Consider the following 20127-nt stretch of genomic DNA (forward strand, 5'->3'; position numbering starts at 1 on the left):
AGGGCAGAGTTCAGCAAGGAGACAGCTGTAGGGAAAAAGCTGTTCCTGTGTCAGAGCAGGAAGTGTTGTCCCTGTGATGCGTTGGGCAGTTTTCACCACCCTCTGCATTGCCTTGTGGTCAGCCACTGAGCAGTTCCCATACCAGACTGTGATGTAACTGGTCAGGATGCTCTCGATCGCACACCAGTAGAAGTTCACCAGGATGGCTGAAGACAGCTGGTTCTTCTTCAGTGTCCTGAGGAAGAAGAGGCGCTGGTGAGCCTTCTTGACCAGGCTGGAGGTGTTTGTGGTCCAGGACAGGTCCTCCGAAATGGTGGTTCCAGGAACTTGAAGCTGGAGACACATTCAACAACCATCCGTTAGTGTGGATGGGGTCGTGCGTACCTCCTTTCTTCTTCCTGAAGTCTACAATGAGCTCCTTTGTCTTGCTGGTGTTGAGGAGCAGGTTATTGTCAGCGCACCATGTGGGCAGGTGCTGTACCTCCTCCCTGTAGACATCTCATCATTGTCTCTGATGAGGCAATCACCGTGGTGTCATCTGCAAACTTGATGATGGAGTTGGATCCATGCACAGGCTTGCAGTCGTGGGTGTAAAAGGAGTAGAGGAATGGGCTCAGCACACAGCCCTGTGGTACTCCAGTGTTAAGTGTGATCATAAGATGTTGGACAAGGGCCGGGCCATGCAGGGCTCTATTGTTCCCTTGATTTAATTAGAAGTCCCCCTGCTCGGAATGCTTCCAAACTGCCGGGCCCATATGCACCTGAATGTCCTGCACACTCAGACTATGCCACTGGGGAGACCGATGTGTACTTTAGGTACTTTAGGTACGTTATCAGTGATCATTACACCTTAAAGCTTTCCTTGGGGAAGAATTGGACAATCCAAATGATATTAATGTACCTATCATACGTACGCTTATCCATGCATACGTTATCCAGACATTTATCCACACGTATGTTTATCAAGACACAAAGTTTAAAAATGCAAAAAAGTTCACCTCTTATCACCTAACAGTGCTCATTTAAATGCTGTTTAAATATTGAATGTGGAAAGCATGTGAATTCTGAACCATTTGGCTTTCCATAGAAACACACCCTGAGCAGCTCTGACATCACTGTAGTTCAGTGAGAGACTCCGAGAAAGTGAAACTAACTTGATCAACAACATGGACGCCTGAAACCATCGAACTCTTTAAACACTGAATATTGAGTCGTTCAGAGACACTTGTGAACACATCTGATACTCACAGGTAAGTGATAGAAATATAAGAGAGATTGTCCTGAACAGGTTTCTAATGGCAGTGGTCTGGTTTAGTAGGGTTTATGTCAGACTGGAATGAGTTGAACAGAAGCAGGTTTAAGCGTGTCAAATACTCAGATACTTTAGATGTTTACTGCGCTGAAATGATATCAGAATTGTATTAACAGTATGTCATTAGATCGGACAAAGTTTGGTGTTTCTGTCATTTTGTCACGCGACATAAAGACAAACAGATAAAACAGGAAGTAAATGACCTGCAGACAAACTGAACACAAACCTGCTTCACTGCAGCTGAAAATCACTTTTACATTACACAATAACTTATGATCATACACTATAGTTTGTGGAAAGATTCATCTAATTTTGGATAAGGAGATATATATGTATATGTTTGTTGGAAAATATAAAGCTTGTACTTTGTACTTCTTTAAACAGCAGGTCATAGTTCAGATTGCTCAGTAAGTTTACGAGTCTCTCACTTTGTTTCAAACGAATGATTGTGTTTCCATCACTATCAGTTCTCACATTTTAACCAGTTAAACTATCATTTTTCTTTAAAAGGTTTAAGAGGGAAAGAACAATGGCAGAATCTTCACTAACAGCAAGAAAAACCAGGAGACGGAGTAATGAACATGATCATCCATGTAAGTCAATAACCCAGAAAACACTTTGACTTTTCTTTTATAATTTTGAATATGTACAGTTCATGGAATGTAAAGCAGATCAAATGATTTCATCTTAACAATAATAATTATTGTACATATGTATTTATGAGCTTCACATTTAGGTTTCTGATCAGCTTGTCTGGGTTCATTTTACAATAATAACCAGCTGACTGTACATGATCTCTTTATATTTGAGTTCTTCAGCACTCTTTGTCTCTAAACACGCTTTACATTCAACCAGCTTCATGAGGTGCATCATGGGATTCTTCATAAACAGTATTGAAGGAGTTCACACTAATCCTAAATAATGTCTCTTTCCAGCAATGTCATCCTCCATGAGTTCACTGTCTGAGGAGATTCAGTGCTCTGTGTGTCTGGATGTGTTCACTGATCCAGTCTCGACTCCATGTGGACACAACTTCTGCAAGATCTGTCTGAATAAGTGCTGGGACAACAGCCAGACCTGCAGCTGTCCATACTGTAACGAAACATTCAAGCAAAGACCTGATCTCAAGATTAATACCACACTCCGAGAGCTCGTAGATCACTGTAAGAAGAAAAGTCCTGAGAAAACAACTGAAGTTCTGTGTGACATCTGTGAGGAAAGAAAGCTGAAAGCGCTGAAGTCGTGCCTGGTGTGTCAGAGCTCTTACTGTGAAACTCACCTGGAGCCTCATTTGAGAGTGACACGTTTGAAGAAACACAAACTGATGGATCCTGTGAGTAATCTGGAGGACTATATATGTCAGAAACACGAGAGACCTCTGGATCTGTTCTGTAGAGATGATCAGACATGTGTGTGTTCAATCTGCTCTGTGAAAGACCACAAGAACCACAACACTGTTCCTATAGAAGAGGAGAGTCAAGAGAAGAAGGTAGACGTTATTATTCTGTTAAAGGACTGATATCATGAGGAATCTGATTTTATTTCATATTGTGAGTTTAATCTGTGTTATGATAAATGTGTCTGTGTTGTTCTCTCTATAGACTGAACTGATGAAGACACAGAAAGACGTGCAGCTGATGATCCAGAACAGAATCAAGAAGATTCAAGACATCAAACACTCAGCAGAAGTCAGAAAAGTGAGTTTAAAATAATAGAATAAAATAAGTGTAAATATTTACTATTGCATCAAACTTAACAAGACATAACAATAACAAATAAACAAACAATCAAACTAATGACAGATGACTATCAGACTAAAATATTCAGCAACAGCCAATAAACAAGAACTAAAATGTCCAGGGCTTGTTCTGCTCTCGTCCAGGGTGCAGAGTGAAGTTTAAGGGAAGTTTGAGGGATTCTGAAAACACATGTAGCCTATGTATGTGAACAAAAATGTATGAGCAATAGTTACACAGATTCTTCTGTTAGCAAACACTGCTAATAATGTGTTGCCTGTCCTGGTTGAGCAGAGAAACACAGAGAAGGAGAAAGCAGTCCGTGTGGAGCTCTTCACTGATCTCATCCGCTCCATTGAGAGACATCAGACTGAACTGCTGGAGATGATGGAGGAGCAGCAGAAAGCAGCAGAGAAACAGGAGCAAGAGCTGATTGAAGAGCTGGAGCAGGAGATCACTGAGCTAAAGATGAGAAACACTGAGCTGGAGCAGCTCTCACACACTGAAGATCACCTCCACCTCCTACAGGTCAGTCAACATGATCTCTCTGATCAATCATAATGCAGGATATGACATGCTGAAGGATTTCTCCTCTCTCCTGCTGTAGATTCACTCATCCCTGTGCAGCTCTAGAAACACCAGGAACTGGCCTGAGATCAGTATGAAGACTCATGAGAGTCTGGAGACTCTGAGGAGAGCTCTGACTCAACTGAAGGACACTATAGATGAGAAACTCACACTAACTGGTACATCAATACACACTGATCAGATAGAAACATGATAGTGTACTCTGTTCTTTAAATATAAGCTTCAGATCGGATTGTTTTCTTGTCATGTGTCTCTACAGAGCTGAAGTGGATGCAGCAGTATGCAGGTACAGTGTGCTGTCTGCACTACACTAGTTTACATTCATACACTCACTGCTTCATTACTGCACTACAATCTGATTCAACACGGGGTTAACTAAAAACATCAGCATCACAGAATATCTGTATTCTCTGTTTTCTCAGTGGACGTGACTCTGGATCCTGATACAGCTCATCCTAATCTCATTCTGTCTGATGATGGAAAACAAGTGAGATGTGGAGACATTAGACAGAAACTCCCAGACAAACCAGAGAGATTTGATAGAGGTGCCTGTGTCCTGGGAAAGGAGGGATTCTCCTCAGGGAGATTTTATTTTGAGGTGCAGGTGAAGGAAAAGACTAAATGGACTTTAGGAGTGGCCAGAGAATCCATTAACAGGAAGGGAATATTCACACTGAGACCCAGTGATGGATACTGGAGTGTGTTTCTGTTGAATGGAGATAAATATGAAGCCTGTGATGATCCTCGTGTCTCTCTGTCTCTGAGAGTGAAGCCGCAGCGGGTCGGTGTGTTTGTGGATTATGAGGAGGGTCTGGTCTCCTTTTATGATGTGGAGTCCAGCTCTCATATCTACTCTTTCACTGCTCAGTCTTTCACTGAAAAACTCTATCCATTATTTAGCCCAAGCCTTAATGATGGAGGTAAAAACTCAAGTCCACTGATCATCACACCTGTCAGTTATAATAAATGAATTTACTCAGTTATCAAATGAAAGATTAAAATAATGCATTTATAATTAAAAATCTGGAAACATTATGTGCTGCTATTTTTTTATCATTTGCTTTAGTTTTTTTTAATCTAAAAGATTGTATCACATATTTTTAATGTAAATATAATGTTTTTTGTTCAACTTTTCATAAATATTCCTGAAATTTTTCTCCCTGACAAAGTGAAATTGCCAAAACAACAAAACTCTGATAATGTCTGTAGAACTGAGATGCTGTGATCTTTCTGTTATAAGGAGTGAGACAGCAGAACACAATACACAATAAATATCACATAACATCACAAACGAAGGTCATAAAACATTTATTTCATATTATTATACTCAATATTTTCATATTATCCTATAGCTTTTGTTTACCACATGTAAATCTGAAAATAATTAGGAAAAATCCATTGTCAATGTTTACCACGTGTTTTACACGAATTTGGGCTTCTTTTTTTGTTAAGTCGTGTTAAAAAAATCATTGGTTATGGTTTTGCGATTATTTAAAAAAAAACATGGAAAACCTGAGAATCAACTTCGTTTTTATTTACATTTCTGGTCACTGTTTTTGGAGGTATTTAGAGGACACAAATGTCAGTGTCAAAAAAAACTTTCATTAAAAATTGGAAGTTTTGAAGCACAGAAATAAGTCCGGCCTCATTTAAAGGACAAACTTTGGCAGTTCATTGTTGAGCTGAAAAAAAAAAAGTTAAAGTGAAACAGAAATGTTATAGAGTTTTTAGTTCATGACAACATTTTTATAATAGAAAATATTTTATAAAACATGTTAAAATTATCTTAAACTGATATCTTCAAAAGCTTTCAGGATTTGTTTAGGTGCAGTTCCTAACATTTTCCATTAGATGTCAGCAAAGCTCAAGACTATTTTTTGTCATATTAATGAATTGATTAATGGTTGTGGAGTAATTAAATGCACAATGTCTATTACAATAACACACACAGTGTATGTAATGTGTGTGTGTACACTATATATATGTATACACACGTGCACAAACTCAGACTTACCTCATTTATCATATAAAGTCCAGCACAGCAGGATCATCATGTAACAGGTTCGGCAAGGCTAGGATTTCTCAGAAGATAATAAAAGAAAAAAAGTATATTTCAGTTATTTCAATGTCAAATAAATAAATACTTACATCTTGCTGCTCTGTGAACCCTTCGAGATTTTAAGAGAACTCATGTAAGTTATACTGGATGCTCTGAGGAGAGAAAATTGTTATTGTTTTTTTTTTAAGTATTACTTGAAAATTAGACTAATATCTTACTAGATAACCTCAGTTACATGTAACATGGATGTGTAACTATTAAAAAATAAAAGAAGAGAGTTCTTTTACTAACATTATGTAAATTTAAAAAAAAAAAAAAACGTTCCTGACTTAATGTTTCTGGAACAGTCTTATAATGTTTTCATAGTTTAAATACATTGTCGTACTCGTATCATTGAGAGAAAACTTTCTCATAACAACGTTCTTGTAACATCTTTATGCTGTTATTTCATAATGTTGAACAAATACATTCTTAAAACAGCATTATTGGAATGCCTTCATTTCAGAAGTGATGTGAACAGAAATGACGAGTGTGACCTGTCCCTGTCCCAGACAGCATGTAGTAATCGGCCTGAGTTCGGCTGGCTCTCGGCTCAGACTCGGCATCAGTGAGTGTTATCGGGGCCAAGTGTGAGAGTGTGAGCCACAGCTCGCTCTCGCTTGTGTTTGTGATGCGGCTGTAAAGCACTGGTCCTGTGTACCGTAACCGGCTCGAGTCTGGCTGTAGAGTCCGGGACACTTCTGGAGATGACTCGGCTCGGTTCAGTCATAGATGGGTACATTAATATAGCAATAAATAACATAAAACTGTTTTAAACTTGACTTAAGACCTTTACAGTATCTTATATCGTTAATTACATGTCTAATGTTGTGAATTTTTCAAAAACAAATTATCTGCGATAAAATGTAAAAAATAAATAAAGGGTTTGTTTGTATTTTTAGCTTCCACATTCTTATTTTTGTAAATGCAGTTGCAATAAGAAAACATTGTTTTCCACTCCATATTTCTTAAAGTATGTAAGAGTGAAGATTTGTTTAAGTGGGTCGTTGTTTTCAAATCACCTCAACTAAATGCATGAGCTAGTTTCAGCTATTTTTATGATGAGAATGTATTGTAGTCTACTTCTCTTCTTGCTCTCAACGGAGGCGGATGCATTTCTTCCCTCTCTTCCCTGCTTCGCCTGCTCTCTTGTCTCGTCAAGGCTGCCCGTCATGATTGAAGCAGTGGGCAGAGCGGTCAGCACCGAGACTGAGACTATTAACCACAATATGGAGACCATCCCTCGCCTTCGCCGCTTTGTTCGCTTGCTCTCTTTCCTAATGTTATGCTGTATCTATTCCCTTTTACTACTGTATTTCGTTGCCTTGTTCCCACATGTGCAATGACAACAAAATTGAATCGACTCTAATCTAATCTAGTTATATATGCATCAGTTTGTCTGAGATCATCTGCAATATCTCTGTCCTTCTTTTACAGATGCTAAATATAAGCAGACTATGCGTGTACAGATTCTCATCTGACTACAACACAAACACAGCATCACAGTTCATCACTTAGTACTTCACTGGGGACGTAAAGACACACAGGAGTAACTGATTATTTCTCTTAACATGCTACACATTTCTTTTAATATTTCTATGTTTTGTAGTAACCAATAGAAGCTGAAGGAATGACAGACGTTACTCAGACATCTGTGAACACTGAGCAGTGGTTTGAGTCCGAGACAGTGAAATCATCTTTATTATACTTCTAACTGAACTAACAGCGAGCATTAGAGACAACGAGAAACTACGTTCAAGTAAAATGTTTGCATTGACCATTTCACCATGTTATTTTCTGCAGTAACTGTGGGGAATATTAACTGTCTGTCAAATAACAGGTACATTGCTACAACATGAAATTAATGTAGTTCACAATGATGCATTACATTAGACCTTTACTAATAGATACGTGTAAATTATTTGCTCTTTACAGGTGCAGAAATAAAAGCTCCCAAACAAAGATGTCACCGGATAAAGATGTGGAAAGACATGTTACACCACTGTAACCATAAATCCTGAGCGATTTGAAAATGGACAAAAACCGAGGAAAAGTACCCATTACTTCACTCAAAAATGAATGAAAAGGTAATAGTAATAGTAAATGATTCGTTAAATAAATAAAAGAATAAAATGGTTTTCATTTTAAAACACTGCCAATTACTAATGTGTTGTTCAAAACAGTAAGTTTTGGTGTATCTTTACAATTAGTAGTTAACATTAGTAAATTTTGATTAACATTAAATAACAATGAGCAATATATTTGTTACAATTTGCATTAATCTTTGATACTGTTAAAAAACTGTTCTTTGTTAGTTCATGTTAACTCTGATCCATTAAATAATGTCAACAGGCAGATGGGATATTTATCTTCTGAGTCAATGTTGACAAATGTCCCATCACCTCAGTGTACGTGCCTTTAGAGAGAAATGCATCTTTAGGATTAAATAATGAAAGAGTTTTTGTTTTCGATTGGAATTATTTCGTTTTAAAATAGTAATTTAAAACGCAAAAAGCATTCTAAAGTAACTGTTTGCAATATTGACGAAAAAATAATCTCTGGGATTTCTTGGATTATATCAATAACGATAATCAGACAGTATTTTGCTGAGTGTGTTATTGTGCTGATATCTTATTTCTAATTGTACTCACAGCTGACTCCTGAATTTGCTATTTTTACATTTACGCCATTTTTTTTCTAAAAGTGTAGTAGTAGAGTACTAAATAATCTATCCAAGTAAAAGAAAAGAAATTAACAACAAAAGCTTTCCTCAACTCCCTCACTAACCAAAAACAGGGATAAACTTGAGTACAAAATAAAATGGCACCCTCTCCCTACAGCTTCCAATACGAACCATAAATCAAATAAAGTGAATTATAATACCTCTTAATACCTTAACAAAAATAAAAATAGAAAAAAATGTGATACACTCTGTGGCTTCAACACACCACTTGTGCACAGGAATACAATTCACTTTCAGTTCTGATCACTTAACAACTATTTTAACTTTACAAGAAACACAATGCAGGTCTGGAGCAGGGGAGAAGTGAGCCTCTCCCAAGCAGTGTTCCCTCTGCTCTTTTGTAGCAGCACGTCTGCAGCACACACTTGGATGAGTACCACCTGTGGGCAATTTGAACTGCCTATCAATCAGAGAGCGATAGACAGTGAGAGAGAACACACACAGGATACATAACCACACCCCAAAGGGTGGGGAAAACATACCTCAACAATTAAAACATACATCCTAGAGATGTTACATTTGCAATGCAGAGAAAACAGAAGCTGCATCTGAAGTGCCATTTAGATGTTTTATACACTGTTAAATGCAGCTCTGTGGGACATGGGGTATTTTAAGCTGCAGTTACTAATGAATCAACAATGTTTTGATATTTTAAACATAAAACATTGAAAACTGATGTTTGAAAATATTTAAAAAATGACCTTAAATGTGAAATTAAAACCGCCAGTAGGTTGCTGAGAGTCACTGTTAATAAGTGAGTCATTGCAATTCAACCGAATCATTGATAAGCTTGATTCCTTCAGGAACGAAACACTGTCGTGTTGCTCAGAGATGCAAAACAGTGGCGGTTTTTGGAATTATTTTAGTTTTTAGAAATAGAGCAATATGTGAATATGTTGCAATTTTTTCCACCTTTTAAACTATTGTGAATTTACATTCTGCGTTTAAATTGATTTTAACGATTGATTTTAGCACTTAAGAGCGTTTTCTAAGAGTAATTTTACGATTATTCGTTATTGTTTCGTTTCCCAACAATGCACTTAACACAGTCGCACGTAGCTGTGCTTTAAGTGCTGCTTATGAGTCGCTGTCCGCTTGTCAAGTGCTGAAATGTCACTTTATAGAAGGACTCTTCATTGTAGTACATGATTGTTTATTGAAGTTAACCCAATACTGCGTTCCAGACAGACAACTTGGATATAATAACTATAATACAATACAATATTATATTATATTATAGTGTATAATATTATACTTTACATTAGAGCCTGCGCGGGAGGGATTTTTCCGTCCCGCTCCCGCAAAAATATGTTATTTCCTCCCGCTCCCGCCCGCAAAATCCCGCGGGTAAACGTATAGGTTTTTTTTCACAGGTAAATGTCGAGAGCTACAATTGTAATTTGCAAATAATACAATCTATTCATTTACATTTTTAACTGATTAATGTTCTATTTTCACCCCTATAGTATGGTTGTTGTTTTTTTCCATCATCATATTTGAGGAAGGGGGGCAAAACAATACAATCCTCCTTAGGGCACCCATTTGGCCAGCAGCGGCCCTGATCGTGGTTGTCGGGTGAGACGACTTAACGTTGTCGGAAAAGGTAAATTTGTGATGTATAATAAATGAATGATCATCATCCTCAAGTTTTGAGGATCCGCAAACTAAGCTAGATTTCTGTTGATAGTTAGTTTCTCACATTTCGTTTTAGCAAGAAGAATGAATGATATTGACGTAGGGATTTTCATGACTCGTTTTTTCTGTGTTATTATTAGTAGTAGGTGATTGAGTGCTTTACTACCCTGTTATTCTCATGATGGCCATAGCCAGGCTTTGAAAATTAGTGAGGTCCAGAGGGGTTCTATAATAACCCCTATAAATACAACTAATTATATAGTCTAACACTTGAAAAGAGACAGAAATGTAGATATTTTTGGAGGGATGCTCATTTTTAAATCATACCCTATTTGTTGCAAAATGGTGCCCTTTTTTCAGGTCAGAGCAACTGTCCCTCAAAGGCAGACACTATGAACATATGAACATCATTTACACTAGTGCAGTGGACAGTAAAGTGCATAGAAAATATTTCAATGTGCAAATGAATTACTCAGTATTCTGGATGAACAGACAGTAGTGCAAGTAATAACAAGTTTCCTGTTTTTTTTTTTTTTTTTTTTGTAAATCAGATGTATTGATGAGGAGTCTGTGTGTGTGTGTGGGGGGGGGTCAGAGGGCAGAGTTTCAACAAGAAGACAGCTGTAGGGAAAAGGCTGTTCCTGAATCTGCTGGTCCTTGTCTGGAGGCTTCTGAAGCACCTCCCGGAGCGCAGGATGTTAAACAGTCCCCATACCAGACTGTGATGCAACTGGTCAGGATGCTCTCAATCGCACACCGGTAGAAGTTCACCAGGATGGCTGAAGACAACTGGTTCTTCTTGCTGTGCAAATACATCTACTTATGCTACTGGACACATCTTCAGTGATGTTCCTGGACTCATTGAGTTTTTCGGGTTTTTCAACATCATGCACCCTCATCCAGGTGACCCTCTTCTCCTCCTCACCCCATCTATACCTAACAAGCTGAAGGCTCTGGCCAGGGATCGGGTTATAAAGTCCCTGCATCCTACCTCTATTGGGAGACACGTAGCTCTCCATCCGGATTTTCTGCACTCGCTGACCAGTCCCACGTACTTGGCAAGCTTCCTCTCAAAGGCCTCTTCCAAGCAGTCTTCCCGGGGGACTGTAAGCTCCAACAGAAATACTTGTTTAGTGGACTCCGACAAGAGTACGATGTAGGGTCTTAAAGTGGTGATCACAACGTGGTTGGGGAACTTGAGTTGCTGCTCCAAGTCCACCAACAGTTGCCAGTCCCTCGAAGTGGCCAAGATACCTGCAGATGTTTTGGCGGCTGGTTTTGGCAGCTCTCAAGCTTTGATAAAGGCAATGGCTTGCTTGGAGGGTCGGGAGCGCTTGGCCCACTCAACTCCTGTAGCAATGGCTTCCACAATGGCCTTCAGTACCTGGTTATGCCTCCACCTGTACCTTCCCTCTCCCAGTGCCTTTGAGCAGCAACTCAAAATGTGCTCTAGGGTTCCGCGCTTAGAGCACAGTGAGCATGCTGGAGACTCCACTTTGCCCCGTATGTGAAGGTTTGATGGACTGGGAAGCACATCATATATCCCTTTAATGAGAAAACTGATCCGCTGTGGCTCTGCCGTCCACAGCTCCGCCCATGTCACTTTCCTTTCGATCGCGTTCTCCCATCGTGTCCAGGCACCCTGTTGCCTCATTCCTACTGTCCTGCAGGTTCGCTCTTCCTCAACCACTGCTCTCACCTCCTCCTGGACTAGGCAGGGCTTATTCTTCCCTTTGATGGTGTCAATGTGGGGAGTTGAAAAGCAACCCAGTCCAGCCCTCCCTATTGTTACCTCTCCCACCAGCCTCTTGTGGTGTAATCTTGCCTCTGCTTGTTGAACAGCCTCCTCAGCCTTCCACTTCCGACCAGTCCTCACTTCAATCCCAGCCATTGCTACTTTTGGGTCACTAGAGTCTCTATATAGCAACACTTCCCTAGCTTTTGTAACCTTGAACTCCTCTTTCAAGGACTTAAGCGGCAGTTGCAGTTTGTTGCAGTGCCCACTGAGTGCGATGCAACTTAGACTTTTTGGAAGCCCCAGCCATCTTCTGAGGTGGCTACTGACCTTCCTCTCTAATGTTTCCACGGTCGAGATTGGCACTTCATAGACGAGTAATGGCCACAGGATTCTGGGAAGAATGCCATGTTGGTACAGCCAAGCTTTGAACTTCCCTGGCAATCCAGACTGATCCACTGTCTTTAGCCATCTGTCCAGCTCAGTGCAGGTTGGCTGGATGGATGAGGAGTCCCTCAAGGTGCTGTCAAACTCCTTGCCTACGCTCTTGACAGACTTCTCTGTGATTGTCTGAATTTTTTCATCCACCTTTCCTCTTCTCAGCACCATTGATCTTGACTTGGCTGGTTTACAATGCATCCGTGCCCACTCCATTAGTTTTTCAAGACCCTTAACAATCCACCGGCAGCCTGGGACTGATTCTGTGGTGACCGTGAGGTCATCCATAAATGCTCTGATTGGTGGCTGGCATAGAGCTGACACCGTCTTGGGCCCTCTGCACTCTGGTTCAGCAGATTTTATGAGCATATTCATGGCCAGGGAGAACTGAACTACAAAGATGGTGCATCCATGATGTCACTGCTCCTGAAGAAGTTCTCATCCTGAAATTGTTGTAGTAATCAGCGATGAGGTTTCTGACTCTGCACGGCACATGATGTTTTGTAAGGGTGAGCTGCAATAGTTTGTGCTGTATTGAGCCATATGCGTTAGCCAGATCGAGCCACAGCACTGTCAGATTGCCCTTGTTCTCTCTAGCCTCTCTGATGAGCTGTGTTACCACTCCTGTGTGTTCCAAACACCCCGACATTCCTGCAATTCCACCCTTATGGACTGATGTGTCGATAAATTTATCCTTTGATGGGAAGGTGCTCAGCTTGTTGGAGACTGCACTGAAGGAGATCTTAGCTTCAGTACACAACAGGGAGATAATGTGGAACTGATCTATCTTCTTGGAGTTCTCCTCCTTCGGAATCCAGAGCCCTTCCGCAGCTCTCCACTGTTCAGGGATCCTGCCCCTCCTCCAGATAACACGCAGGATTTTTCCACAGACGCAGCAGGAGTTAAGGACAGTTCTTGTACACTTTGTGCGAAGTGCCGCTTGGTCCTGGAGTGGAACTAGCTTCCGCTTTCCCGACAACCTCTCGAACCTCCTTCAGCTGCAGCTCTGACATGTTGAATTGCACACTTGGCCCAGGAGGGTCTATCAGAGTGCTGCACTCCCCCAACTCTTGCTCTCTTACTGGGTCGCTGTATGTTTCCTTCAGGTGGTGATCAATCTCCTCCTGAGAGCAAACCAGTTTGCCACTACGCTTCTGTGCTAGCAGCTCCTTAGTGAACTTAAAGGGGTTGGCAATGAATGCGGCTCTCTTTTGGGCTCTTTCACAACGGTGCCTCCGATGCCACTCTGCTTGACGGAGGATCCTGATCTTGTTTCACAGGATGCTCATCAAATGCCAATGCAATCCTCCTTTCCTGCCTGCCTGTAATGTCGCTTCAGGATCTTCATCTCCTGTCTGATGTTATGGATTCTCACCTCGCGTTGGTTATTTGAGTGAGATCCTCTGGAGCCTCCTTAATTCACCGAACTGTTCGGATGCAATGCTGATGATGATCGTTGTCATGGCATGTAGTTTCCTGTCAACTTCTCCCCTTGTGGTGGTCTCCAGGATTCGATCGACATCACTATCAAACTGATTCCACAATGAGGTTATGTTAGATGCAGGCCACTTGATCCGCCTCCTTTCAGACTTGATGCTAGAGGGAGTCATTTGCAACACTTGGAGGTTCCGGGCACTGTGGGGTGACTCCAGGCCTGGCTCCTCCTGCGTCTTCAGTGTCCTGAGGAAGAAGAGGCGCTGGTGAGCGTTCTTGACCAGACTGGAGGTGTTTGTGGTCCAGGACCGGTCCTCCGAGATGGTAGTTCCCAGGAACTTGAAGCTGGAGACACGTTCAACAACCATCCCGTTAATGTGGATGGGATCATGTATGCTTCCTTTCTTCTTCCTGAAGTCTACAATGAGTTCCTTTGTCTTGCTGGTGTTAAGGAGCAGGTTATTGTCAGCGCACCATGTGGGCAGGTACTGTACCTCCTCCCTGTAGGCAGTGTCATCGTTGTTTCTGATGAGGCCAATCACGTGATGTCAACTGCAAACTTGATGATGGAGTTGGATCCATGCACAGGCTTGCAGTCGTGGGTGTAGGGGGAGTAGATGAATGGGCTCAGCACACAGCCCTATGGTACTCCGGTGTTAAGTGTGATCATAAGATGTTGGACAAGGGCCGGCCCATGCAGGGCTCTATTGGTTCCCTTGTTTTAATTAGAAGTTCCCCCCAGCTCGGAATGCTTCCAAACTGCCCGGGCCCATATGCACCTGTATATCCTGCACAACCAGAATATGCCACTGGGGAGACCGATGTGTACTTTAGGTACTGTTATCAGGATCATTACCACTTTAAAGCTTTCCTTGGGGAAGAATAGGACCATCCAAATGATTATTAATGTACTTATTTATACGTACGCTTATCCGTGCGTACGTTATCCAGACATTTATCCACATGTATGTTGTCCAGACGTTTATTCACACATACGTTATCCAGACACAAACTAAAACAAAATGCACAAATTTCACCTCATCTGGCATAACTTATCACCTAACAGTGCTTATTTGAACGGTGTTTAAATATTGATATGGTGGTGAAAAGCATGCGAATTCTGAACCATTTGGCTTTCCATAGAACACACCCTGAGCAGCTCTGAAATCACTGTAGTTCAGTGAGAGACTACAAGAAAGTGAAACTTACTTGATCAACAACATGGACGCCAGAAACCATCGAACTCTTTAAACAACTGAATATTGAGTCGTTCAGAGACCCTTGTGAACACATCTGATACTCACAGGTAAGTGATAGAAATATAAGAGAGATTGTCCTGAACAGGTTTCTAATGGCTGTGGTCTGGTTTAGTAGGGCTTATGTTAGACTGGAATGAGTGGAACAGAAGTAGGTTTAAGCGTGTCAAATACTCAGATACTTTAGTTGTTTACTGCACTGAAATGATATCAGAACTGTATTAAGTCTGTCATTAGATCGAACAAAGTTTTGTGTTTCTGTCATTTTGTCACGCGACATAAAGACAAACAGGTAAAACAGGAAGTAAATGACCTGCAGACAAACAGAACACAAACCTGCTTCACTGCAGCTGAAAATCACTTTTACATTACACAATAACTTATGATCATTTAATATATTTTGTGGAAAGACTAATCTAATTTTTGATAAGGAGATATATATATATATATATATATATATATATATATATATATATATATATATATATATATATATATATATATATTATATATATGTTTGTTGGAAAATATAAAGCTTGTACTTTGTACTTTCTTTAAACAGCAGGTCATAGTTCAGATTGCTCAGTAAGTTTACGAGTCTCTCACTTTGTTTCAAACGAATGATTGTGTTTCCATCACTATCAGTTCTCACATTTTAACCAGTTAAACTATCATTTTTCTTTAAAAGGCTTTAAGAGGGAAAGAACAATGGCAGAATCTTCACTAACAGCAAGAAAAACCAGGAGACGGAGTAATGAACATGATCATCCATGTAAGTCAATAACCCAGAAAAACACTTTGACTTTTCTTTTATAATTTTGAATATGTACAGTTCATGAATGTAAAGCAGATCAAATGATTTCATCTTAACAATAATAATTCTTGTACATTTATTTAGTTAGGTAAGTGGTTATGTAATGAGCATATGTATTTATGAGCTTCACATTTAGGTTCTGATCAGCTTGTCTGGGTTCATTTTACAATAATAACCAGCTGACTGAACATGATCTCGTTATATTTGAGTTTCTTCAGCACTCTTTGTCTCTAAACACTCTTTACATTCAACCAGCTTCATGAGGTGCATCATGGGATTCTTCATAAACAGTATTGAAGGAGTTCACACTAATCCTAAATAATGTCTCTTTCCAGCAATGTCATCCTCCATGAGTTCACTGTCTGAGGAGATTCAGTGCTCTGTATGTCTGGATGTGTTCACTGATCCAGTCACGACTCCATGTGGACACAACTTCTGCAAGATCTGTCTGAATAAGTGCTGGGACAACAGCCAGACCTGCAGCTGTCCATACTGTAAAGAAACATTCAAGCAAAGACCTGATCTCAAGATTAATACCACACTCCGAGAGCTCGTAGATCACTGTAAGAAGAAAAGTCCTGAGAAAACAACTGAAGTTCTGTGTGACTTCTGTGAGGAAAGAAAGCTGAAAGCGCTGAAGTCGTGTCTGGTGTGTCAGAGCTCTTACTGTGAAACTCACCTGGAGCCTCATTTGAGAGTGACAGGTTTGAAGAAACACAAACTGATGAATCCTGTGAGTAATCTGGAGGACTATATATGTCAGAAACACGAGAGACCTCTGGATCTGTTCTGTAGAGATGATCAGACATGTGTGTGTTCATTCTGCACCGAGACAGACCACAAGAACCACAACACTGTTCCTATAGAAGAGGAGAGTCAAGAGAAGAAGGTAGACGTTATTATTCTTTTAAAGGACTGATATCATGAGGAATCTGATTTGATTTCATATTGTGAGTTTAATCTGTGTTATGATAAATGTGTCTGTGTTGTTCTCTCTATAGACTGAACTGATGAAGACACAGAAAGACGTGCAGCTGATGATCCAGAACAGAATCAAGAAGATTCAAGACATCAAACACTCAGCAGAAGTCAGAAAAGTGAGTTTAAAATAATAGAATAAAAGTAGATAGTTAAGTTTGTGGAAAGACTTTTGGGTTTGAAAAGGCCTAGCCAGAATGTTTAAGTAGTTTTAAGAAACTTAAAATTTGAGATCTTTCAGTTTAAAGTAGTTTGAAAGGGAAGTCGTGGCCTAGAGAGTCAGAGAGCCGGACTCCCAATCGAAGGGTTGTGAGTTCGAGTCTCGGGCCGGCAGGAATTGTGGGTGGGGGGAGTGCATGAACAGTTCTCTCTCCACCTTCAATACCACGACTTAGGTGCCCTTGAGCAAGGCATCGAACCCTGAACTGCTCCCCGGGCGCCGCAGCATAAATAGCTGCCCACTGTTCCGTGTGTGTGTTCACAGTGTGTGTGTGTGTGTGTGTGTGTGTGTGTGTGTGTGTTTTTTCACTGCTCTGTGTGTGAGCACTTCGGATGGGTTAAATGCAGAGCAAACATTCTGAGTATGGGTCACCATACTTGGCTGAATGTCACGTCACTTTCACAAGTTTTGAAGGCAATTATACCTATCAAAACATAAATAGATAATAGACATATAAATAATGATTACCAAGTTACTAGCATTTCATTAACATGTTTCCAGCATTATTATCATGTCATTAGCATGATTAGCACGTTGTTAGCATGTCACTAGCATGTTTCAAGCATGATAAGAAAGTGACTAGCATGTCATTAGCAAATTTCCAGCATGATTAGCAAGCAACTAGCATGTTGTTAGCATGATTAGCAAGTGATTAAGATGTATGTAGCATGTTGTTAGCATGTTTAATAAGTGACTAGCATGTTATTAGCATGATTAGCAAAGTGACTAACATATTTTAGTATGATTAGCAAGTGACTAGCTTGTCATTAGCATTATTAACAAGTGATTAGCATGTTATAAACATGTTGTTAACACGATAAGCAAGTGGCTAGCATGTTGTTAGCATGTTTAGCAGGGAACTAGCATGCTGCTAGCATGACTAGCATGTTGCTAGCATGATCACCAAAGTGACTAGCATGTTGGTAGCATGACTAACAAGTGGCTAGCTTGTTGTTAGCATGATTAGCAAGTGACTAGCATTTCATTGGCATGATTAACAAGTGACTAGAATGTAATTAGCATGATAAGCAAGTGAATAGCATGTTGTTAGCATGATTGTCAAGTGACTAACATGTTGATAGCATGACTAGCAAAGTGATTAGCATAACGTTAACATGACTACAAGTGACTAGCATGCATTCTCAGTAGAGAGTTTTTAAGCGTTGCTATGGCAGTAGACAGCTAAAATACACCTTACGTTTTACTGTATAAAATGTTCACCCCCTCAATGAAAGTCTATGGGATTTTAGGTAGTTTTGATAGTTTGGTTTATGAAATCCATAAACGATCCATAAGACCAGTCTGAAGCTCTGACCCGAGTTTGCCGGTTTTAGCTTGAAAGCTCTAGGAGGAGATACATTTTAAAATTTAGTCTCAGAAGAAGAAGAGGATTTCAGTAAGATCAACTTACTTTTTCAATAAATAATAAATGTAAATGTTTTTATTACAACAAACTTCAATTTTGAGAAAATAAAGAGGCAAGAACCGACAGACATAACAATAACAAAATAAACAAACAATCAAATGAATGACAGATGAATATCAGACTAAAATATCCAGCAACAGCCAATAAAACAAGAACTAAAATGTCCAGGGCTTGTTCTGCTCTCGTCCAGGGTGCAGAGTGAAGTTTAATTCTTCATTTGAGGGATTCTGAAAACACATGTAGCCTATGTATGTGAACAAAAATGTATGAGCAATAGTTACACAGATTCTTCTGTTAGCAAACACTGCTAATAATGTGTTGCCTGTCCTGGTTGAGCAGATAAACACAGAGAAGGAGAAAGCAGTCCGTGTGGAGCTCTTCACTGATCTCATCCGCTCCATTGAGAGACATCAGACTGAACTGCTGGAGATGATGGAGGAGCAGCAGAAAGCAGCAGAGAAACAGGAGCAAGAGCTGATTGAAGAGCTGGAGCAGGAGATCACTGAGCTAAAGATGAGAAACACTGAGCTGGAGCAGCTCTCACACACTGAAGATCACCTCCACCTCCTACAGGTCAGTCAACATGATCTCTCTGATCAATCATAATGCAGGATATGACATGCTGAAGGATTTCTCCTCTCTCCTGCTGTAGATTCACTCATCCCTGTGCAGCTCTACAAACACCAGGAACTGGCCTGAGATCAGTATGAAGACTCATGAGAGTCTGGAGACTCTGAGGAGAGATCTGACTCAACTGAAGGACACTATAGATGAGAAACTCACACTAACTGGTACATCAATACACACTGATCAGATAGAAACATGATAGTGTACTCTGTTCTTTAAATATAAGCTTCAGATCTGATTGTTTTCTTGTCATTAGTCTCTACAGAGCTGAAGTGGATGCAGCAGTATGCAGGTACAGTGTGCTGTCTGCACTACACTAGTTTACATTCATACACTCACTGCTTCATTACTGCACTACAATCTGATTCAACACTGGGTTAACTAAAAACATCAGCATCACAGAATATCTGTATTCTCTGTTTTCTCAGTGGATGTGACTCTGGATCCTGATACAGCTCATCCTGATCTCATTCTGTCTGATGATGGAAAACAAGTGAGATGTGGAGACATTACACAGAAACTCCCAGACAAACCAGAGAGATTTGATACATGTGTAAATGTCTTGGGAAAGGAGGGATTCTCCTCAGGGAGATCTTATTTTGAGGTGCAGGTGAAGGGAAAGACTGAATGGGATTTAGGAGTGGCCAGAGAATCCATTAACAGGAAGGGACAGATCACACTGAGACCCAGTGATGGATACTGGACTGTGTGGCTGAGGAATGGAGATGAATATAAAGCCTGTGATGATCCTCTCGTCTCTCTGTCTCTGAGAGTGAAGCCGCAGCGGGTCGGTGTGTTTGTGGATTATGACGAGGGTCTGGTCTCCTTTTATGATGTGGAGTCCAGCTCTCATATCTACTCTTTCACTGCTCAGTCTTTCACTGAAAAACTCTATCCATTATTTTGCCCATGCCTTAATGATGGAGGTAAAAACTCAAGCCCACTGATCATCACACCTGTCAGTTATAATAAATGAATTTACTCAGTTATCAAATGAAAGATTAAAATAATACATTTTGTAATAAAAAATCTGGAAACATTATGTGCTGCTATTTTTTATCATTTGCTTTTCAGTTTTTAAAATCTA

At 40.2% G+C, this 20127-nt stretch overlaps 2 protein-coding genes and 1 pseudogene across 8 annotated transcripts; 2 read left to right on the forward strand and 1 right to left on the reverse strand.

Moving 5' to 3' along the window:
* The first annotated feature begins 1829 nt into the window (after positions 1 to 1829).
* Positions 1830 to 4688, forward strand: LOC113099690 (E3 ubiquitin-protein ligase TRIM39-like). Of its 2 annotated transcripts, none has more exons than XM_026264616.1 (7): positions 1830 to 1905; positions 2248 to 2801; positions 2914 to 3009; positions 3343 to 3576; positions 3656 to 3794; positions 3887 to 3922; positions 4059 to 4688. In XM_026264616.1, the coding sequence occupies exons 1-7, from the start codon at positions 1842 to 1844 to the stop codon at positions 4604 to 4606; spliced, it is 1671 nt and encodes a 556-aa protein (XP_026120401.1). In that variant the 5' UTR covers positions 1830 to 1841; the 3' UTR covers positions 4607 to 4688. The 2 variants fall into 2 exon arrangements, with proteins under 2 accessions (XP_026120401.1, XP_026120402.1); XM_026264617.1 differs by having other exon boundaries at positions 3896 to 3922.
* Positions 4689 to 10703: 6015 nt separating this feature from the next.
* Positions 10704 to 13763, reverse strand: LOC113099686 (uncharacterized; annotated as a pseudogene).
* Positions 13764 to 14873: 1110 nt separating this feature from the next.
* LOC113099687 (E3 ubiquitin-protein ligase TRIM39-like) lies at positions 14874 to 20082 on the forward strand. Of its 6 annotated transcripts, none has more exons than XM_026264610.1 (9): positions 14901 to 15025; positions 15538 to 15560; positions 15664 to 15747; positions 16125 to 16678; positions 16791 to 16886; positions 18753 to 18986; positions 19066 to 19204; positions 19297 to 19332; positions 19469 to 20082. In XM_026264610.1, the coding sequence occupies exons 3-9, from the start codon at positions 15684 to 15686 to the stop codon at positions 20014 to 20016; spliced, it is 1671 nt and encodes a 556-aa protein (XP_026120395.1). In that variant the 5' UTR covers positions 14901 to 15025; positions 15538 to 15560; positions 15664 to 15683; the 3' UTR covers positions 20017 to 20082. The 6 variants fall into 6 exon arrangements, with proteins under 6 accessions (XP_026120394.1, XP_026120398.1, XP_026120395.1 ...); XM_026264611.1 differs by having other exon boundaries at positions 15672 to 15747; XM_026264609.1 differs by lacking the exon at positions 15538 to 15560 and having other exon boundaries at positions 14874 to 15025.
* Positions 20083 to 20127: the final 45 nt, after the last annotated feature.

Source organism: Carassius auratus, unplaced genomic scaffold, assembly GCF_003368295.1.
Source record: "Carassius auratus strain Wakin unplaced genomic scaffold, ASM336829v1 scaf_tig00217012, whole genome shotgun sequence".
NCBI lineage: Eukaryota > Metazoa > Chordata > Actinopteri > Cypriniformes > Cyprinidae > Carassius > Carassius auratus.

Excerpts from the sequence above, each read along its gene's own strand:
- LOC113099690 (XM_026264616.1), top strand. The coding sequence starts at position 1,842 with ATGGCAGAATCTTCACTAACAGCAAGAAAAACCAGGAGACGGAGTAAT. Across the intron at positions 1,906-2,247 it reads TAATGAACATGATCATCCAT|CAATGTCATCCTCCATGAGT; the intron begins GTAAGTCAATAA and ends GTCTCTTTCCAG. Across the intron at positions 3,010-3,342 it reads ACTCAGCAGAAGTCAGAAAA|AGAAACACAGAGAAGGAGAA; the intron begins GTGAGTTTAAAA and ends CTGGTTGAGCAG.
- LOC113099687 (XM_026264609.1), top strand. The coding sequence starts at position 15,684 with ATGGCAGAATCTTCACTAACAGCAAGAAAAACCAGGAGACGGAGTAAT. Across the intron at positions 16,679-16,790 it reads AGGAGAGTCAAGAGAAGAAG|ACTGAACTGATGAAGACACA; the intron begins GTAGACGTTATT and ends TTCTCTCTATAG. Across the intron at positions 19,333-19,468 it reads GTGGATGCAGCAGTATGCAG|TGGATGTGACTCTGGATCCT; the intron begins GTACAGTGTGCT and ends CTGTTTTCTCAG.